The sequence below is a fragment of the Somniosus microcephalus genome, chromosome 19 (genome assembly GCF_052327205.1).
Source record: "Somniosus microcephalus isolate GS21.2 chromosome 19, FLI_Smic_1.0, whole genome shotgun sequence".
In the NCBI taxonomy this organism is placed as follows: Eukaryota; Metazoa; Chordata; class Chondrichthyes; order Squaliformes; family Somniosidae; genus Somniosus; species Somniosus microcephalus.
In genome coordinates this window covers 26,114,042-26,136,859 of record NC_141005.1, presented here as the reverse complement: position 1 = coordinate 26,136,859, position 22,818 = coordinate 26,114,042, and the positions used below count along the sequence as shown (strand labels likewise).

At 48.1% G+C, this 22,818-nt stretch overlaps 1 protein-coding gene across 1 annotated transcript; it reads right to left on the bottom strand.

The window, feature by feature from the left end:
- Positions 1-17,998: 17,998 nt before the first annotated feature.
- Positions 17,999-20,581, bottom strand: LOC147104236 (polyubiquitin-like). The gene is made up of 2 exons (XM_085961433.1): positions 20,211-20,581; positions 17,999-19,323 (listed from the first exon to the last, which is right to left on the bottom strand). Exon 2 carries the CDS (start codon positions 19,309-19,311, stop codon positions 18,844-18,846), a length of 468 nt encoding a protein of 155 aa, XP_085817559.1. The 5' UTR covers positions 19,312-19,323; positions 20,211-20,581; the 3' UTR covers positions 17,999-18,843.
- Between the last annotated feature and the right edge of the window lie 2,237 nt (positions 20,582-22,818).

Sequence of the window (22,818 nt, the reverse complement as noted above, 5' to 3'; positions counted from 1 at the left end):
TGATTTGAAACTAATGTTGTTCATTTTAATAAAAATCTAAATGTTTCTTTATTTCTGTCTCTTAAGTGCGTGATGCTGTTAATTGTCTGTGGATCTGTGAGCGTTATATTCGGGATCCACATTTAAACCCAGTTTTAGATAAATCGCCCGAACCAAGTGTTGATTAAAGAATCGGCTGTGACTGAGGCACCTATTAACAGAGTCAACCAATCTCACCGGCCCAAATCCCCATTTCATATTTAGCACAATTGAATGATTATATTGGCCTGGATTTTGCGTTCAGCGGCGAAGGAATGCGTTCACTGTGCTGACAGCTGCCCACAGAGATTTTGGGGGCTTTTGAGCAGAGAATTGCTGTCATTGGATGTCTGATAAATGCCGCACCCTCTACTGTGGATTTGTGGAGTTGTGAGCAGGTAAAAAGCAACAGCGAGGCTCCTCAACCAATCAGAATGAAGAATCCTTACTGAAGCACGCAGTCTAAACCAGGATGTATAAATTAGGATGTATAGATTATATTTAAATCATGTACAGAAAGTGAAAGAAAGATTGGGAAAGAAAAATGGGATTAAGAGAGATAAAAGAGACATAAAAAGTAAAAAATAGAATTATTCTAATTTTTTTTAAATTTCCAACACTGATTAAAGTCTGAAGGAATGAGACTCCACACTTGTAAAATTAAGTTTTCAGGGTCATAGAGGTTGTTTGACAGTAATTATGACTGATCACCATGTTAAAAATTCACTGACACCTGAATACACCAGCCCTAAATTTTCCTGTCTTGTTTAGTCAGTAACTAGTGGGTAAATACCACAACTTCATGCCCCTGCACTGATTTCAGTGCTGAGTCTCTCGGCGAGGTACTGTTATAGCGCAGCCTGTGGAGGAGCAGCGCAACTCAGGCCGCAACTTCCAGATTTCCGCGTTTAACTGGGCATGTGTGTACTTCGGAAGTTGCTGTCCTATTTACTCCATAATAACGTTGAGGCCTGTTAGCCTCACCATTATTCTCAATGCAAGACCCGAGCCATTATACCAGTTAATCTTCTGTGGCCTTACCATGATATGTTAGAGAATATGGTCTCTGTTACTTGTTGCTGATCTCTTCCTGTTGCTGTTTTGTCTCTGTCCTCATTTTCTGTTTCTGTCTCTGTGCATTAGACACGAGGATAGGGTGAAAAAGTGGCTCTCAGTGGCTCCCTTCCCAATTCATTCTAATCACATGTGCTTCCCCTCACACTCTCGCTATGATGTCTCTGCTATTCCTTTGCCTTGCTAGAAGCGAAAGAAATCGATTCCATCAATGATCGAATGGTACCAATGCAAACTGCACATGCTCAGTCTGCACAATCCAAATTGATCTCACAGCACCACAGCTTTGGGAAAAACTATCAAATCCAAGCCCAGGCTTTTGGGAAAACCATAGGTGTTTATAACATTGGCCTCTTGTGTCTGCATTGACTCTTTTTTGAACTATCAAGTAAAACATTTAATGAAGGCATTAAATATAATTCAACGGGTAAGTTTAATCGTCATTGTGAAATACTTAAGTTTTTATAATTTTCTACTTTGTTTAAAGTCTTATTTTGCACATTAGAAATTTCCACACGGCATTTCATTCATTCAAACACCTGCCCAGATACACCTACTTGGGACAAGGGTGTGACTGAGGCAGAGGGGCCATCACTGGGTGAATCACAGCACCAGTGGGCAGAAGGACTTGGGAGCAAATGACGGGGAAGCAGCTGTCTCTCCCTGGAGGGGCCAGAAACCTCTCCACTCTGTTCAGGAACCCAAATACCAAGATCGCAGGGGCCCAGTCTTTAAAAGATCCAGGATTCACGAGTATAGATCTCATGTGCAGGCAGTGGAGACAGTCTCCTCTCATGTGGTGCTGAAGGTGAAAAAGTCAGAGTCCACACCCACATTGCAATACAATGCAGGAGGTATGGAATGACGTCAGCAAAACCCTGGTGACTGTGGCAGTCAATGCTGGCTCAAGACATCAGCAAGAGACTCTCCGAGCAGTTGTTGCTTCTGGAGTGGCAACAATGATTGCTTCCATAGATGGTCAGAAGACCCAGTAAGCTCAGGGTCCTTCTTCCTGCCCACTTTCTAATGAAACGATAACATGACCCAGGGACTGTAACAGTGAACCCTTGCTCTGTAAACCAGCTACTAAAATATCACACGTGACCCACGCGACTTCTCCCTTTATGGAAAGTGGAGTGAAAAACGCTCTATTGAGACAAGACACAGCTTCAAACCAATAACTGAGTTATTTGACATTAATAACATGAATGAGCAGTTTACAGCCTCACAGCTCACTCGGGCTCTAGAAGGGGAAACACTGGTGCTCGGAGAGCTGATACCTTAAGACAATCAGTTCAGGCCCACTGAGCCGTCAATCACTGAGGGCTACAGCCTGTAGAACTCTGGGCAAACAACATACCTCTCATTGACCCAGAACGGCAATCCATCAATATTGAATGAAAACAATCTTTACTGTTAGTCTGAGATACTTGTCAATGACTGTGACTATTCCAGCTAACGGACAGCATGGGGGGTTTGAAGCCACAGCAACTTGTGTAAGTAGTGTCATTGCTGACCCATCTACCCTGGGAGTCTACTAACTCCCCTCTGAGAAATCTTGGGTGACTCCTTACAAGCTGATCCTAGCAGAACAGAAATATTATAAATTAAAAACTTCCTGCCCAGGCAACCCAGGCGGCATCCAAGATATCACAGTCCACTGGCCATTTCTGTAAGCGGCCCTCTCGACTCCTAGGATCTGTAGGGTGTCTTAATCTGCCCAAAATCGAGGTAAACAACAGCAAGGTCCAGGGATCAAATACAGACCCCTTCCTATCGTACACCAGCTAACTGGAATGTACATCTACATGTCTCACCTACAGCCTATCAGGCTGAGTCTCAGCCATAATCTACAGACATTTTGAAGACATTTTAACCCCACCCGAGGCGGTGTGGGGAGTTAAAAATAAAAAAACAGGAAACCCGACCTCCACCTGTTTCCACCCCGCCCACGTCCAGTTTTAACAGCAGCGGGTCAGTGGGTGGGCGACAATCCGCTCTCAGGAGGCTGGTCAGTCACTAAAATATTTATGGAGACTGCGTGTCTCCGTTTTAACTCAAGTTTTATTTTTAACGCCTGCAGGCCGGGTTTCCCAAGCTTCAGGAATCCCGGCAGCTGAAAGGAGGTGAGGTGGGCTGGATCCATGAGGTAAGTGCCTTTATTGCACTGCTTGTGTGCCAGGAGGAACAGGACTGCTTCCCCCAGCCCACCAAGCTTACCTTATAAATACCGCACGATGGGAACCCCACGATCGGCCCATGCTCCATCGCCCCCCCCATTTACAACTGCCCCCATCCCCGCGATGTTCGATTTCCCCCACCCCACCCCCGCACTGTCGGACTTACCTGACCTCTGCTCCCCAGCTGTTTTCCAGCCCGACAGACAGACAGCCTGTCAATCTAGCTGGTTGTCGGGTGGGAAAGCTGTTAAAAAAATTTAAAACCTGGCGGGACCTGCGGGAAATCTGACGTCTGGGTTTCCCCTCCAAAAATCCTCCTCCCCCCACTTTGCTCTTTTCCTGGCTCCGAGTTTTTATCGGGCCCTTTATTTAACAAAGAACAGTATTCAGAACACAAAAGTGACCCTGAAATCCCATGGGCTACAAGGCTGGCAGATGTGCCAGGATCGTGCCTGCTGATGCCCTCTAACACCGACCCCCACCGCAGTTTGTGAGGTCAGTAGAAGGTCGCATCAATTACAATGTTGGAGGTATCTTTCGTGCTCACCTTCCCATGCACCTAAAAACCTGGACGCCCACCAGCCTGTGGACAGAGGCATTGTCCTGTCCCCCAACCCTCGCCCCCAATCTTCCAGCTGCTTTGATCACCTCCCAAGGGGGCTAGTCCAGGCCACTTGACCTTCAATATCCGTCCTTAACTCTGACACTATGGGGATTTCCAATAAGTGACACTTTGACTGTGTTATTTGCAAGTGACGGATGTGCAGCTCAGTGTTAGGAGTCAGACCAAACCAAAACAGTGTTTGACTGTGAAAATGTAAAGGATGTGAAGACACTGTACTGAATCACAGATTTTATTGACATTTCAATGAATATGATTAATTCCTACAAAAACATATTGACAATGGAACTAGTGACAACGGAATGAACGTGTACATTAGCATGAAATATACACACCAACCAAATCACAGCTGGGTTCAAATTCCACCCTTGTCAATGGGAAGCAATAGTCAATGAATATAGATTTGGGGATCAGACACCGGGGACACTGGATGATTATCAGATCAGTTCAATGTGTGTGATCCAATTGAGGGTTCAGCAGCTCTCTGTTTTCGACCAAAATATAGCTCCCACTGACTCTTCGACAGGAAGTGCTGACACTGTGGGAAGGGATGTGTTAGCATTTCTGTGGATAGGAGGAAGGAGCAGGCTGGTGCTTGGGGTGGGGTCCATCAGAACACTGCACTGGCGAGGTGGTCTACATTTCTTTGATTGTTCTCATTATGCCTCCTAATGTCTCATCCTATTATCACTTCTGCCATTTAACTATCTCCTGTTTTCCACGTAAGCAGTTTGCAGATCATTCTATTTCTTTTCCTGTGTGTGTTTTCCCTCCCCCTTCCCATGTTCTGTTCCTTTTTAAATGTTGCTCATTGGTCATAACTTCCAATTTTCACAGAAGGTCTGAAACCAAAACAAACACTTGTCTGATCTCTCCCCGGATGCTGCCTGACCCGCTGAGCGTTCCCAGCATTTTCTGGGCTTTTTCAGATTTCCAGCATCTGCAGTATTTTGCTTTTTGTTTGAAGGTTAAAGGTGAGAGAAGGATTGGCTGGCGGGTGTTGTGTCGGTACCTTTCTACCTAGACACAATTTAGGACTCAGAACTCAGAGATTCAAACATGAAGTGCTTTATTGGAAGGAAAGGAAGTTCTGGCAAGTTCCGAACAAAGAGAGCTAAACTTAACCGAGAGAATACCCAACCATTTATCTCCTGTGACAGCGCCACCACAGGTGGGAGGAGAACACACAATACATAACATTTCCTCCCCTCTTAAATGGAAGGTCCACAGTATTCCTCAATAGGTAAGTTACTTTCAATACACTCAACTAACCTAGGGTAGAGGTAGACTGCCTCAAACCTTGACTTTACCCTGGGGTTTATTCTGCCCCAGTCTTGTGGGTAAGTCACTAAGCCTACAGATCCAAGCATCTTGGAGGCCGCCGCTCTCTGACAGGATACCGGCGGTCATCGCTGGCTTCCACAGCAGTAGGCATTGACACAGGCCTGGATGGAGAAGGTGCCTGTGTCAGTTGATAGTCAGGAGTTTGCACAGGTGGAACAGTCTCTTTGACTTCCTGTGTTGGAGAAGAGCACTGTGGCAAAGGATGCTGGTTTGCGGTATCATTCGGAAACAGTTCAGGCCAACGTTGGAGCCTCTGTGGCTGTCTCTGCTCCTAGCAACAGTTGATCTGTGTGTCTTCTCCAGACGACGTCCTCAGCAGTCTCAACCGTGTAAGACACAGGGCCCGTCTGCGCGATCACCGTAACAGGAACCCATTTCGGTCCAGTGTTGTAGTTTCGAGCTAGGACGTGCTCTCCCGGATGAAACCGTCTCTCCTTGGCTCTTTTCTCTCTCTTTTCAGCTTGAGCTTGTTGTTGACGGTGGACAACCTGCTCTGCCCTTGGAGGTTTGAGTAAGTCAAAACTTGTCCGCAACTGCCTCTTCATCATGAGCGAAGTGGGGGAAGTTTTGGTTGTGGCATGCGGCTCGTTCCTGTAGGACAACAGGAAGCTGTTCAGACGTTGGTGGATTAAGCCCTGACCTTGCGATGCCTTCAAGGCGTGCTTCAAAGTTTGCACGAACCTTTCTGCCTGGCCGTTAATAGAGGGATGATAGGGCGCAGACCTGATGTGTTGGACACCATTCACATGCAGGAAGGTTGCAAACTCCTGTGATACAAATTGTGGACCATTGTCACTTACGAGTTGTTCCGGTGAGCCATAACGGCTGAACACCTCACCAAGTTTCTCAATTGTTTTCTCTGCCGTGGTAGACCTCATCACAGCGATCTCCGGCCACTTGCTATGAGCGTCCACAACCACCATAAACATCTTCCCTTCGAAAGGACCGGCGAAGTCCACATGTACTCGCTGCCACACTTCTGCAGGCCAATCCCAGGGGTGTAGGGTTGCCAGCTGTGGAACATTCCAGACCCTTTGACATGGGGAACATGTTTTGGCTTTCTCCTCAATATTCCCATCGAGACCTGGCCACCAGAAGTAGCTTCTTGCCATTTCCTTCATCCGAACCATCCCACTGTGGCCTGTATGAAGTTGTTGCAGTATAGGTTCCCTCAGAGGTGGCGGAATGATGACACGGTGTCCCCAAAGAAGACAACCTGCCTGGACGGAGAGCTCATTTCTTTTTGAAACGTAAGGTTTCAAACTAGGAGAATCTCCTATCGCTCTCCCTCGAATGACATCGTCCATTACCTCAGACAGGACTGGATCGTTGCGGGTGTACCTTCGCACCTGAACTGCAGTGACAGGTGCTCCTATCCTGTCAGAGAGCGGCGGCCTCCAAGACGCTTGGATCTGTAGGCTTAGTGACTTACCCACAAGACTGGGGCAGAATAAACCCCAGGGTAAAGTCAGGGTTTGAGGCAGTCTACCTCTACCCTAGGTTAGTTGAGTGTATTGAAAGTAACTTACCTATTGAGGAATACTGTGGACCTTCCATTTAAGAGGGGAGGAAATGTTATGTATTGTGTGTTCTATTGTGTGTTCTCCTCCCACCTGTGGTGGCGCTGTCACATGAGATAAATGGTTGGGTATTCTCTCGGTTAAGTTTAGCTCTCTTTGTTCGGAACTCAACTGGTGAGCCTCCTTTTCCGCCATCTCCATGGAGACACTAACTTCAATGGCCTTTTCAAGAGTAAGGTCCTCAGTAAGAAGGCGCTTCAGTGTGGCTGCATTTTGCAGACCACACACAAGTCTGTCTCTAATGGTGTCATTCAGCACCTCCTTGAACTGGCAGTGTTCTGACAACCTTTTTAAAGCAGCAATAAACATCGTCACTGATTCCCCCTCCTCGTGATTCCGTTTGTGAAATCTAAATCTCTCAGCAATAACCAGAGGTTTTGGTGAAAAATGTGCTCCAAGAATTTCCACTAGTTGCTTATATGTTTTAGTTCCTGGCTTATCTGGCTGCACGAGGCTGCGAAGTAAATTGAAAGTCTTCGGCCCGATTACACTCAAAAAGGTAGGCACGACCTTTTCATTTGCCACCGCATTCGCCAATACAAAATAGTCAAAACGTTCCGTATATGCGCTCCATTGCTCCACATTTTCATCAAAATCACCGATGTTTCCTAATATAGTAGCCATCTCACGTTTCAAATTAAATTTTCTGTTTACTCACTGCACCCGTAACATACGCAGATTCATCCGCTCCTCGTTGCCACTTGTGTCGGTACCTTTCTACCTAGACACAATTTAGGACTCAGAACTCAGAGATTCAAACATGAAGTGCTTTATTGGAAGGAAAGGAAGTTCTGGCAAGTTCCGAACAAAGAGAGCTAAACTTAACCGAGAGAATACCCAACCATTTATCTCCTGTGACAGCGCCACCACAGGTGGGAGGAGAACACACAATAGAACACACAATACATAACAGCGGGTGAAACCGTTATTTGCAGTCCATCCAGGCATGGCAGAGAGGTGTCAGAAGAGCCTTCCCAGGCATGGGAATAGTGTAACGCTATTAAAGTTTGCTATTCACAAAATAGTATCTGGACATCCAGAGGCAAGTCCTGCCCTTGAGTGAGTTAGGGCGTAGATTAGGGCTCACTATTCTGAACGATCTTTATGGTGCAGCATTAGATCGGAAATCTATTGTGATATTGTGGAAGCAGATTCAATAGTAACTTTCAAAAGAGAATTAGATATATACTTGAAAAGGAGTAATTTGTCGGGTTATGGGGGAAAGAACAACGGAGTGGGACTAATTGGATATCTCTTTCAAAGAGGTGGTACAGACACGATGGGCTGAATGGCCTCCTTCTGTGCCGTGTGATTCTATGATACTACTATTATTGTAATACATACAATTTAATCGGCAAATAATCTACTCGCTGCATTTTAATATATCAACAAACTTGTAAAACATTTATAACAGATAATTACAGCAAATGAATGTATGATCTACGAATGAGAAAAACCAGTCTAATAACTTTAAAGGAGCTTTATTTATTCATTGCAGTTGGCAATAGAATTGCTGCCAATACAAAATGTAAAATAAATGTAGACCTGGCGGAGCGGGTGGTGGGACCACATCCTGATCTCTGGAGGGATGAGGGTAAATATATTCTACTCTAAGTACCATTCTTTCAATGACTGATACTCTAACAGACATGTTTCACAATGCACACAATCACCCACACTTGAGCCTTACCCTGTTACAAATGTGTTGTCTCATTCTACACATCAATTCAATTTAAATTATAGGTATTTTCAGATTCAGGCAGATCAGTGGAAAGCATTAATATGCATTAACTAGATCTTATCTGTCACAAAACAGTTTTAACTAATTTTAATTCAATTATGTAATATCAAAGCTCAATTTAAAGTCATTAGTATCGCTATTAATTTTCAAACTGTTTAATTCTGATGCTCCGCATTAAGAAGCTGAATCTTCCTGCCACCATACAGACGCAAGTTGACCTCGATGGTGTGGCTTAATGCCGTAGGATTCCAGTGTGCGTCCGTCTTCTCATGGCCTCGACTGAAAGGTCAGGTAGTACTGGTCTGATCGATTACGCTCCAAAGATTCAAATTAATTTTTCAGACTCGAAACCTTGTCAGTTGGCAATACATGGCTTGCTCGGGCATTTCCTGGTCTCATTTTCCATCATGTGCCATACAGTCGATGAAGCCACGTTTCCTGTCGGATCAGCAAACCGTACCAACAACAATTATTAACCATGGACCAGGATTTGCTGTCGAAATAACTGATTTTATTGGCACCCACCTAGTGTTGAGTGTTCAATACTGATACGCTTATCAATTAATCCATAAAAAGCGATGAATTAGGATGGTAATGAAAAGGTTTTTATTAACTAAAGAACAGAGCATGCCTCTCGTGGATGACTGGTTCCAAGAAGGAAGTGGGTTGCCGAGCAGCCACCTTTATACCAGGTCATGTAGGCGGAGCCATGGGTGGAGCCAGCTGAGGCATGCATTGGTACACAGTGAGTAGCAAGAGGTAACAATGTGTAATAACGATAACAGTAGTGAACAACAGTGAACAACAATGAAAACGATAACAGTGGTTTACCACATTCACCCCTTGTTTAAAATTGAGTCCGGCGGGGTGAAGTGTACTAAAAGTTCGTGTAGGTAAGTCTATCAGGAGGCCTTGTATGCCGTCCTGATCGCCGTAGCAGCGGCGGCGGTGATGCAGTATCCAACGTCGAATCTGGTGTCTGAGTGGTCAACGAAGGATCCTGGGGCTCCGGGATGCCGTCTACAGGGGTTGGGTTGGGAGTAGTGGTGGAGAATAACGGTGGTGATTCAGGGGCGCCCGAGGGTGCGAGGTCTCGTATGGAGACCGTGTCCTCCCGCCCGTCTGGGTATGCCACGTAGGCATACTGGGGGTTGGCGTGTAGGAGGTTCACCCTCTCAACCAGGGGGTCCATTTTATGGGTTCTCACGTGCCTCCGCAGTAGGACGGGCCCAGGAGAAGTCAGCCATGTCGGTAGCAAGGTTCCCGATGTGGACTTCCTGGGGAAAATGAACATTTGCTCATGAGGGGTGGCATTAGTGGCAGTACAAAGCAGTGACCGGATGGAGTGGAGCGCCGCAGGGAGGACCTCCTGCCAGCGAGAGGTCAGAAGGCCCTTAGATTTTAAGGCTAAGAGGACGGCCTTCCAAACCGTCGCGTTCTCTCTTTCCACCTGGCCGTTCCCCCGGGGGTTGTAGCTGGTGGTCCTGCTCGTAGCAATACCTCTCACGAGCAGGTACTGACGAAGTTCGTCGCTCATGAAAGATGAGCCCCGGTTGCTATGTATATAGCTAGGGAACCCGAACAAGGCGAAGAGGTCATTCAGACATTTGATGACCGTGGTACTGGTCATGTCTGGGCAAGGGATGGCAAAAGGGAAACGGGAGTACTCATCAACTATGTTGAGGAAGTACACGTTGCGGTCAGAGGAAGGGAGAGGCCCCTTAAAGTCGATGCTCAAGCGCTCGAAGGGGCGAGTGGCCTTGATCAGGCGTGCTCTGTCTGGCCTATAAAAATGCGGTTTGCATTCGGCACAGATTTGGCAGTTCCTGGTCATAGTCCTGACCTCCTCGATGGAGTAGGGCAGGTTGCGGGCCTTAATGAAATGGCAGAATCTGGTGACCCCGGGGTGGCAGAGGTCATTGTGGAGGGTCTGCAGTCTATCAACTTGCGCGTTGGCGCATGTACCTCGTGATAGAGCATCTGGGGGCTCATTGAGTTTCCCGGGCCGGTACAAGATATCGTACTTGTAGGTGGAGAGTTCAATTCTCCACCTCAAGATCTTGTCATTCTTGATTTTGCCCCTCTGCTTATTATTGAACATAAAAGCAACTGAACGCTGGTCAGTGAGAAGGGTAAATCGTTTTCCGGCCAGGTAATGCCTCCAGTGTCGCACCGCTTCCACAATAGCCTGGGCCTCCTTTTCGACAGAGGAGTGTCGAATCTCGGGGCCCTGGAGGGTCCTTGAGAAAAAGGCCACGGGTCTCCCCGCCTGGTTAAGGGTTGCAGCTAGGGCGAAGTCGGATGCATCGCCCTCCACTTGGAAAGGGATGGACTCATCCACTGCGTGCATTGTGGTCTTCGCAATATCACTCTTAATAAGAGTGAAGGCTGCACACGCCTCAGATGTCAGGGGGAAGGAGGTGGACTTGATGAGGGGTCTGGCTTTGTCCGCATAGTTGGGCACCCACTGAGCATAGTAAGAGAAAAACCCCAGGCATCTCTTCAGTGCTTTTTGGCAGTGGGGGAGGGGGAGCTCCATAAGGGGGTGCATTCTGTCGGGGTCGGGGCCGATGACTCCGTTCTCCACTACGCAGCCGAGAATGGCAAGGCGCGTGGTGCGAAACATACATTTCTCCTTATTGTATGTTAAATTCAGCCGCTGGGCCGTACGGAGGAATTTCCCTAGATTAACGTCATGGTCCTGCTGGCCGTGGCCGCAGATGGTGACGTTATCCAGATAGGGGAAGGTGGCCTGCAGCGCGTTCTGGTCAACCATCCGGTCCATCTCCCTTTGGAAGACCGAAACCCCATTGGTGACGCCGAAGGGAACCCTAAGGAAGTGGTAGAGGCGGCCGTTTGCCTCGAAGGCAGTATACTGGCGGTCCTCAGGGCGGATAGGGAGTTGGTGGTATGCTGACTTAAGGTCAATGGTGGAGAATACCCTGTATTGCACAATCTGATTGACCATATCAGATATGCGGGGAAGGGGGTACGCGTCCAGCTGAGTGTACCGGTTTATGGTTTGGCTGTAGTCAATGACCAGGCGGTTTTTATTGCCGGTCTTAACGACTACAACCTGGGCTCGCCAGGGGCTGGTGCTCCCTTCGATAATGCCCTCCTTCAGGAGCCGCTCCACCTCAGAGCTAATAAAAGCTCTGTCCCCGGCACTGTACCGCCTGCTCTTGGTAGCGATGGGTTTACAGTCGCAGGTGAGGTTAGCGAACAAGGGAGGGGGGGAGACTTTGAGTGTGGAAAGACTGCAAATGGTGCGCGGCGGGCGATTTAAAAGCTGTTGGTTGCAGACTGTGAGTGGGGGGAGGGGTCCACCGTATGCCAATGTGACACTTTTAAGGTGGCACTGAAAATCCAACCCTAGCAGAACGGCAGCGCAAAGACGGGGCAGGACAAGAAGTTTAAAATTTTTATATTCCGTGCCCCTAACCGAAAGGGTCACCACACAGTAGCCGCCGATGTCCGTTGAATGGGACTTGGACGCCATAGAAATCCGATGGCGCATTGGCAGGACCGTGAGGGAGTGGCTACGCACCGTGTCGGGGTGAATAAAACTCTCCGTGCTCCCGCTGTCAAACAGGCAAGTAGTGGCGCGGTCGTTTACCGTAATGTCCATCATGGACCTGGACAGATGATGAGGGAGAGCTTGATCCAGCGTAACGGAGGCCAGTGTATGGCTGAGTGAGCCGATGTGGTCGTCAGACGAGACGGTGGTCGAGTCCGGAGACAAAATGGCGGTTGAGTGCGGCGGGCAAAATGGCGGCGGCCATGATTCCGATCCCCACGCGGCCGGAGGTGCACAAAATGGCGGATAAGATGGCTGCCCCCACGGTTCACACGCGGCGCTGCTGGCGTTCGCGGGTTTCCCTCTGCAGGCGTTGGCGTAATGGCCTTTCTTCCCGCAGCCAGAGCAGGTAGCGGTCTTCGCCGGGCAGCGCGCTCTAGGGTGTTTTAACTGGCCACAGAAATAGCATTTTTGGGCCTGGTTACGGGACATCGCTGCAGTAGTTGGTACCGGGGGCGGCGGTCCCATGTCCCAAGGTCGCGATGACCATGGCGCGGCACCGTTACGTGAGTATGCTTCGAGGTTTCGGTGGGCCGCATCTAATGAGAGTGCGAGGGCTACGGCCGTCTTCAGGTCAAGCTCCTTGCTTTCGAGCAGTCTCTGCCGGGAGTAGTCGGACTGGAGGCCCTTAACGAAGGCATCACAGATAAGTCCCTCCGCGTGCGCCGCAGCCGATACCGCCTTACAGTCGCAGTCCCTGCAGAGTGTCTGTAACGCCCGTAAAAATGCCTCTACCGATTCCCCCGGTTGCTGCCTGCGGGATCCCAGGAGGTGTCTGGCGTAAATCGTATTCACTGGGCGCGTGTATTGCCCTTTTAGCAGGTCGAGAGCCGCCGTGTACGTAGTAGCATCCCGGATGAGTGTATATACTTGAGGGCTCACCTGGGCGGTCAGAACTTTTAATTTGTTCTCCTCCGATATCACGGCGGAGGCTTCTAGGAAGGATTCAAAACAGCTCAGCCAGTGTTCGAAATTGGTAGCTGAACCCACCACTTGAGGGTCGAGGTCCAGGCATGCTGGTCTAAGGGCTCGCAGCAACGCCTGCTGTTGTTGCTGCTCAGGTCCCGACATTTTAATTTAGTTAATAAAATTGATACGCTTATCAATTAATCCATAAAAAGCGATGAATTAGGATGGTAATGAAAAGGTTTTTATTAACTAAAGAACAGAGCATGCCTCTCGTGGATGACTGGTTCCAAGAAGGAAGTGGGTTGCCGAGCAGCCACCTTTATACCAGGTCATGTAGGCGGAGCCATGGGTGGAGCCAGCTGAGGCATGCATTGGTACACAGTGAGTAGCAAGAGGTAACAATGTGTAATAACGATAACAGTAGTGAACAACAGTGAACAACAATGAAAACGATAACAGTGGTTTACCACAAATACCCAATCCAGAACTTGAGTACATGATTTAGGATGGCACTGTGGTGCAGCACTAAGAGGGAGCTGCATTGTTGGAGGTGTCATATTTCAAACGAGATGTTAAATTGAAGCCTTGCGTTACTATTTGAAGAGAATGATGTACTCCTGGTGTTCCTGACGACATGCCGTACCTCCTGCATTGTATTGCAATGTGGGTGTGGACTCTGACTTTTTCACCTTTAGCACCACATGAGAGGAGACTGTCTCCACTGCCTACACATGAGATCTATACTCGTGAATCCTGGATCTTTTAAAGACTGGGCCTCTGCGATCTTGGTATTTGGGTTCCTGAGTGGAGAGGTTTCTGGCCCCTCCAGGGAGAGACAGCTCCTTCCTCGTCATTTGCTCCCAGCTCCTTCTGCCCACTGGTGCTCTGTGATTCACCCAGTGATGGCCCCTGTGCCTCAGTCACACCCTTGTCCCAAGTAGGTGTATCTGGGCAGGTGTTTGAATGAGTGAGATGCCATGTGGAAATTTCTAATGTGCAAAATAAGACTTTAAACAAAGTAGAAAATTATAAAAACTTAAGTATTTCACAATGACGATTAAACTTACCCGTTGAATTATATTTAATGCCTTCATTAAATGTTTTATTTGATAATTCAGAAAAGAGTTGATGCAGACACGACAGGCCAATGTTGTAAACACCTATGGTTTTCCCAAAAGCCTGGGCTTGGATTTGATAGTTTTGCCCAAAGCTGCGGTGCTGTGAGATCAATTTGGATTGTGCAGACTGAGCATGTGCAGTGTGCATTGGTACCATTCGATCATTGATTGAATTGATTTCTTTAGCTCCTAGCAAGGCAAAGGGATAGCAGAGACATCATAGCGAGAGTGTGAGGGGAAGCACATGTGATTAAAAACAAACACAACATTGTCGGCCTTCATATAAAAAACAAACACCACATTCTCGGCCTTCATATAAAAAAAAACATTTTGCCACACCTTCTACTTTTTCGTCTGCGAGGGTGATCCGCCTCGCTTGTGCGATTTGCCCCTTCCCGCCCTGCAGCTCCTCCTCAATGGGACCCCAGTGGCTGCAGCAAGGCTGGGGGAAGGCTGCTGAGGGTCAGATGGTGAGTCGGCAGATGCCCTTGGGGGACGGCCTGGATCAGCTCTGGGCCTGGAGGGCCCGGCTGCTGACTGCTCCAACTCTGCTTGGGCGGCAGCAGTCTGTCCTATGGGTGGTGGCAGCTGCAGTGGAGGAGTGACAGTGTTGGCAGCAGGAATGCTACCAACCTGACAGAGCATAGGCACTCCCTGGTCGGCTGATACACTGGCACTCGCACGGGCCAGCACTGAAGCATGCGCAGCAATCTGCTGAAGCACAGACTGCTGGGCTGCTGCGGCGCGGTGAGGGCCCCGGCGATTCCTGGCCGATCCAGCAAGGGTGGCAGCAGTTAGTGCCCGTGTGGCCCTGATCTGTGTCTGCATCAGACCAGCCAGTGATTGCATGGCACGACTAAGCACTTGACTGGAAGCCGCCTGTGCTGCCCCGAAGTCCTGCAGACTCCTGGCCTGTCCTACCCCGAATTCCTGAACACTCCTTGCCAGTGACTCTATGGAGTCAGGCATCCTTGCCACTGCAGCCATGAGCTCAGTGTGCCTGCGCTCAGCCTGGGCGCCCATTTCACCAAGGAGCCGCACCTCCTCTGTGCTCACCGTAGCAGGACTGGAGGCCGCACTCACCCTCCGGGGAGAAGGCCGCCGAGCTTCCCCACCCCTCCCGCGTTGCTGCAGCCAGCTGGGCCCCGGAGCTTCACTGTCATCAGACCCTTCCCCCCTGCTCCCCTCCAGGGAAGACGTGTCCCCATCATGGCCATGGGCTGCCTCGGCTGAGGGTGGCACTGATGGGCCGGCTTCCTCTTCCTCCTCCTCGAATTCCGAATCAGTCGCAGTGCCAGCTTGAGGGCCCGCCTCCTCACCTGGCGATTCATCATCTGAAAGCAGGGAGGCACAGGAGTTGCTTTAGAGTGAGGACAGGGCGGCAGCGAGGGAGGCATGAGTGCTGCAATGCACTGCATTGGTTCGAGAGTGGCAAAGGATGCTGGTGTGAGGCACAAGTGGAAAGAGAGAGGTCAAAAAGGTGATGACCTTACCATTGCTGTCCAAAATGGGGTCAGCATCTCCAGTGGTGATGGGGCCAATCAGCCGGCCTCCCATTATCTGCTCCACTCGCTGCTCCAGGTCGCTCAGGTCTTTAAGGTCAGGACGGCCTCCCCCGGTCCATCGCTGCTGCCTTCGATTGTGGGCCAGCTTGCCCTGCAAGAGAAAGGACGGCCTCTGAACACAGTGTCAAGCCCTGATCTTGCCTGCATTGTCTCCCATGGTGGAATAGCCCTGACAGTGTCAAGCCCTCATCTTGCCTGCACTGTCTCCCATGGTTGAATAGCCCTGACAGTGTCAAGCCCTCATCGTGCCTGCACTGTCTCCCATGGTCAAATAGCCCTGACAGTGTCAAGCCCTCATCTTGCCTGCACTGTCTCCCATGGTGGAATAGCCCTGACAGTGTCAAGCCCTCATCTTGCCTGCACTGTCTCCCATGGTCGAATAGCCCTGACAGTGTCAAGCCCTGATCTTGCCTGCACTGTCTCCCATGGTCGAATAGCCCTGACAGTGTCAAGCCCTCATCTTGCCTGCACTGTTTCCCATGGTCGAATAGCCCTGACAGTGTGTAAAGTGGTGAATGTACAAGTGATTTTCATGAGAGTCCCATAGGTGTTGGATGAGGGCTGGGCATTGAGGCTTTCAGGACCCTTTGGCCGTAAAGTGAGGTGCCCATGCAGGGATGAAGAGGATACTGGAAAGGGTACTCACCCTGACAACCCGAGTGAGGTTGTTGAACCTTTTTCTGCACTGTGTGGGTGTCCTGGGGACCAAGCTGTTGGGAGGTCACTCTGTTCGCCACCTCCCTCCAGGCTTTTCTGTACTCGCTGGGCAGCGGCCTCCTGCCACTGTCAGGGAAGAGGACATGGCGCCTGCGCTCCACTGCGCCAACCAGAAGCTTCAGGGCACCCTCGCTGAAGTGCTGCGCTTGCTCCCTGGCCTTCTCCATAGTCGTGGGCATAGCGTTCTTGAAGCAGCTGTTTAGGCCTAGATTCAGGGCTGCAGTGTGCAGGGCATGGGTACAATCCAAATCAACCCTCCCCCTTTAAGAGCTGACCGGCGCCAGCATGTCTGCCTTCAATCAATAACTCACCACACCTGCGCTGAGCCCGCCCTCGGTGGTAGCGCCTCGGCTCGCCGGCTTAGCGCCTTATGATAGTCGTGCACTGCCTGCTTTAGCACAGCAGCAACCTCTTGGGGCGATGCAACTCAATTTCGGCGAAGGTGGCGCTAAGTTGCGCCGGCCGCTAAATTTAGCGAACGCCCGGCTGTAGCGCCCCAAACGTGGCGATACTGAATTTCTAGGCCCATATTCTCTAACATATCATGTTAAGGCCACAAAAGATCAACTGGTATAATGGCTCGGATTTTTCATTGAGTATAATGGTGAGGCTAACAGGCCTCAACGTTGTTATGGAGTAAATAGGACAGCAACTTCCGAAGTACGCACATGCCCAGTTAAACGCGGAAATCTGGAAGTTGCACCCGAGTTACGCTGCTCCTCTACAGGCTGCGCTATAACAGTACCTCGCCGAGAGACTCAGCACTGAAATCAATGTAAGGGCATGAAGTTGTGGTATTTACCCACTAGTTACTGACTAAACAAGGCAGAAAAATTTAGGGCTGGTGTATTCAGGTGTCAGTGTATTTTTAACACGGTGATCAGTCATAATTACTGTCAAACAATCTCTATGACCCTGAAAACTTAATTTTACAAGTGTGGAGTCTCATTCCTTCGGACTTTAATTAGTGTTGGAAATTTTTTAAAAATTTGAATAATTTTATTTTTTACTTTTTATGTCTCTTTTATCTCTCTTAATCCCATCTTTCTTTCCCAATCTTTCTTTCACTTTCTGTACATGATTTAAATATAATCTATACTTCCTAATTTATACATCCTGGTTTAGACTGCGTGCTTCAGTAAGGATTCTTCACTCTGATTGGTTGAGGAGCCTCGCTGTTGCTTTTTACCTGCTCACAACTCCACAAATCCACAGTAGAGGGTGCGGCATTTATCAGACACCCGATGACAGCAATTCTCTGCTCAAAAGTCCCCAAAATCTCTGTGGGCAGCTGTCAGCACAGTGAACGCATTCCTTCGCCGCTGAACGCAAAACCCAGGCCAATATAATCATTCAATTGTGCTAAATATGAAATGGGGATTTGGGCCGGTGAGATTGGTTGACTCTGTTAATAGGTGCCTCAGTCACAGCCGATTCTTTAATCAACACTTGGTTCGGGCGATTCATCTAAAACTGGGTTTAAATGTGGATCCCGAATATAACGCTCACAGATCCACAGACAATTAACAGCATCACGCACTTAAGAGACAGAAATAAACAAACATTTAGATTTTTATTAAAATGAACAACATTAGTTTCAAATCACTTTGGATATTTTGGCAGATACAAAGTCCAGGCCTGATACACTCTGCTTTGTAAAACAAGTGCTCATGCTAAAGCATTCCTAAGCTGAACACATACATTTCTCCGAGAACACACTGAGGCTAAAGCAAATACTTGCAGACTACCTAGAATCATTTTAAAGTGAAGCAGGAAGACTATCTTCATCGATCTTTTTATGATCTTTGTGTGGGGAATTTTTGGCTTCAACAAAGTGACGTGGCCCCTCCTGCACAGTGTATCGTTTTTGGAATAGCCACATCGGCTATCTTATGGCCGCTCGGAGTGAGAAAGTCAAATAGTACTGAATGGGTTTTGTGCTGTGGACTCATTAGGGGCCAGATTGAGATTAGCCTAACTCTTCAGTAGAGCCCTGAAGGGTCACAGAACATACTTTCGACCCAAGTATCAGAGGTCAAAGGTCAGTATCTAACACACTGCATCACCAGTCCCCTGATTCCTGCTGTCGTTAATTACGTTGCTCTTCCTTGTAAAGTTCACATCCAGTGTCTTGAATCAGCATCTTTTCCGAGCTGAGAATGCAGGAAGGTGACCTGCTCCCAGGCCTCAGTCGGCATCATTCTGGAGCCAGACATTAACAGATGACCAAACTTCCTGCTGTTACAAAGTGTACCAGGGGAGACAGGAATGAGAACCAAAGTGTAATGGACAAGTCAGTGACTATGCAAAATTGACCTCTCACAAACTGCGCATCAGAAACCGGAATATTATGAAAAAAGTGAAGAATTTCTATAGTACAACCTGCTGCAAGCACAGGTTAACCACCCCGTAGACGGAGCAGGAGAAAGATGGTGCCCTGAGCCTTAATGTTGTAGTCGGAGAGCAACCGGCCATCTTCCAGCTGTTTCCCCTCATACATCAGGCGCTGCTGCTCGGGTGGGACACCCTCCTGCCGTTGTACTTGTGCTCTAAAGTTCTGAACAGACTCAGAGGGCAGAACATCGTATGTAGATGTGCTCCCCTTGTCGTTCTTCAGGAATATCTGCATGTGCTCCTCGTTCTTGACGATCAGCCTGATAGCGTCGCTGGGAGAGACACTGTAGTCGGACAGCCTTCTGTCGTCCCTCAGCTCCACGCTGCTCCCGTTCTGCACCACCAGACGCTGCTGGTAAGTGGGCACCCCGGTCTTTTCATATATTTTCATCTTGAGAGTCGACACTTGGATGGAAGGATCGATCTCAAGTTCGATCCCCTCACCGGTTATAAACTTCACCTGGAGTCTCATCTCCTCAAATTGCTGTTGAGAAATGAACAGGACGTCAGTGACTGGGACGCTTTATATCACAGATCAATTGCAAAGAATGAATGATAGAATTTTAAACACACTACACATTGTCCCAGGCATTGGCTGTACAGGCAGATGCTGAGGATCAAGTCTTGTGTAAATGCACCTACAGTAATGTCAATCCAATCTGGCTTCCTACTGATATCTGAATCCCAAACAAACCAATATTCTTCACACACTCCTTACTGACAGCCAGGCAACAAATGGCAGATTCCCAATCTGATCCCCCTTTTGCACGGAGATATGTCTTTTCTGCCCTAGCCTGACATTGTTAAAATATTCAGGGACCCGGGGGTGCGCTGGGTACTGAGTTGCAATACTGGGCATCTGCCAGAAGAAGCCCTCAGTGAGCTGTGTAACGTTTAAGAGTCTGAGACTCGGGTTAATGGGGAGATAAGATCCCGGGCTCTGAAATTCTGTGGGTTTTCTCTTGATCTATGAATGGAATCTGTACAGTTATGGAAAACCAAGCAGCAGAGAGCTGTCCTGTACAGAAATGGTTTCTCTCAGACTCAGAGGAGCCTTTCTATTTAAAAGCAAGAAATTACCTGGGTAATATTAGTTAATAAATGCTTGATGCATTGTTTTAAACAGGTGAATGCCTCCATTAAAATGGCAGATAAACAAATGACACATTAAGTTTTTGTCTCCTAATATTGTCAACAGTAACTTACAGACTACAGTGTTTTAATGATTCCTTTGATATGTTTTCTCACCCGGTTCAGAGAATATTAATTACTTGTTGGAAATTGTGAATTTCATTGAGATTCAAAACAACCCGTTTTAAAGTCTAGAATTAGAATATTGAGATTCCTAAATAAAAGACAGAATAAACTCACAATCCTTGTTGGAACCACACGTCCAGGCGAATCTGAAGGAAAGTTGATCTGCAGAAACTTTCCTGATTCACTTTTCTGAGCAGTTTGTCTTCTCTGTTTTTCTCCACACAGAATCTCTCAGATCTGGATGGAATAAGTGAATAAAACTCTCTGCTTCAACTCCCCGGTGTCTTGCTCCGTCTCTTCTGTGTTTCTCTCTGTTAAACAATCCTCTCTCACTGTGTCTCTGGCTCCCTCCTCCTTTTATTCTCAAACCCACTCTCAGAACGTCACCGCTCTGCTGCCCTCTGATTGCCCAACTCCCTGCTGCTCCGTTATCACAGACCAGTGAGATCTGAGCTGAAGTTTCATTTCCCCAAAACTCCCTCCCCTCAGTGTCTGAGAAATGAACTCAGGATCAGCAGCACTGACAGAACCTTCGTGCGGTAACAGGTTCTGGGCTCTGATCTGTCTCACTTTCAGATTCCTTTCCAAGCCACATTCTAAAACAACAACAGAGCAACAGCAGCTGATCAGTGACTCAGTAGAATCTGTTTCCTGTTCGAAGCTGTAGTCGGGTATTGGACAGTTATTGTCTTAAAAACATCATCCCTACATTTATTTTATTAAATGTTTTATTTGTGACAATTTAATTGATAAAATGGAAGTAATCATCTAAACAATACCCACATAAAAATACATTGCCTCACAGCTATCAATTGATCTATCTCATTGAAACCTACAAAATTCTTACAGGGCTTGACAGGGTAAATGCAGGGAGGATGTTTCCCCTGGCTGGGGAGTCTAGAACCAGGGGTCACAGTCTCAACATAAGGGGTCAGCCATTTAGGACTGAGATGAGGAGAAATTTCTCAGCCTTGTGTTTAGACGGGTAGAGGGGTTTTGCTGTACCTCATTTGTACTGGTGGAGAGGGTCACCTGCAATTTCAGGCCCAAAGCTATCATAAGCACATAAGAAATAGGAGCAGGAGTAGGCCATTCGGCCCTTCGAGCCTGCTCCACCATTCAATAAGATCATGGCTGATCTTCTACCTCTTCTCCACTTTCTGCACTATCCCCATATCCCTTGATTCCCTTAATGTTCAAAAATCTATTGATCTCTGTCTTGTATACACTCGATGATTCAGCATCCACAGCCCTTTGAGGTAGAGAATGCCAAAGATTCACAACCCTCTGAGTGAAGAAATTCCTCCTCACCTCAGTCTTAAATGGCCGACCCCTTATCCTGAGACTATTCCCTCTAGCTCTAGACTCTCCAGCCAGGGGAAACAACCTCTCAGCATCTACCCTGTCAATCCCCCTCTGAATCTTATGTTTCAATGAGATCACCTCTCATCCTTCTCAACTCCAGAGAGTCTAGGCCCAATCTACACAATCTCTTATCCTAGGACACCCCTGTCATCCCCGGAATCAATCTAGTGAACCTTCGTTGCACCGCCTCTGAGACAAGTATATCCTTCCTCAGATAAAAGACCAAAACTGTGCCCAGTACTCCAGGTGTGGTCTCACCAAGATCCTGTACAATTGTAGCAAGACTTCCTTAGTCTTGTACTCCAACCTCTTGCAATAAAGGCCAACATGCCATTTGCCTTCCTAATTGCTTACTGTACCTGTATGCTAACTCTCTGTGTTTCCTGTACGAGGACAACTGAATCTCTCTGAACACCAACATTTAATAGTTTCTCAACATTTAAAAAAATATTGTTTTTCTATTCTCCCTACCAAAATGAATAATCTCACATATCCCCAGATAATACTCCATCTGCCACCTTATTCCTCACTCACTGAACCTGTCTATATCCCTTTCCAGGTTCTTTGGGGGAAAAATTCAGTCTCGCCCCGTTTGGGCCGCCATTATCGGCCGTGCGCAAAGTTTAGCGCCTGGCACTAATTATCGCCTCCGACAGCAAACTTGGCTTTTATCGTCCCTGGAGGTGATTGGAGCGCTAAATCAGGCGCTTCATACCTGCCTTAAGGCGCAAAGGCCAAGGAGCGATGCGCTACCTCAGAGCGCTGGTGAAGCAAGGAAGGGCAAATCAAAATGAACCTGCAAAGTGTTGCTCAGTACTCAAAACTCCTTCACACAGCGTTGAATCTCTGCAGAAGTCTCTCTCTCTCTCTCAGAATGCGTGGTGCAAAAATGTCACCGACAATAAAAGGCAGGAAGCGGTCGTCTTTAAATAGCGCTCCCCCAGTCCCTTTCTGACAGCAAAACGCTCCCCTCAACCTGTCGTTGCTAGCAGCAGGTGGTAAGGCAGGGGGCGCCACTCAATATCCGGTCTGGGGCACTAACGGGGCGTTGTGCACTCGACTGACGTCACAATCTGCCGGCGCAGGAGATCGTGGCGGTAGTGTTTAGTGCCGCCGCAAAATATCTAGTTAATTTCGTGAGCGGCGCAAACATCACCGCGCCCGGGCGCTAGTTGCTTTGCGCCCCAATTGGCGCCCTCTTAAGGCGCTAACAGGAGGCGCAAACAACTGAATTTTCCCCCCTTTGTGTCCTCACAGCTTACTTTCTCACCTAGCTTTGTATTGTCAGCAAACATGGATACATTACACTTGATCCCTTCATCAAATCTTTAATATAGATTGTAAATAGCTGAGGCCC

Bases quoted from the DNA above. Each gene is read 5' to 3' on its own strand.
- LOC147104236 (XM_085961433.1), bottom strand. From the start codon at position 19,311: ATGAGACTCCAGGTGAAGTTTATAACCGGTGAGGGGATCGAACTTGAG.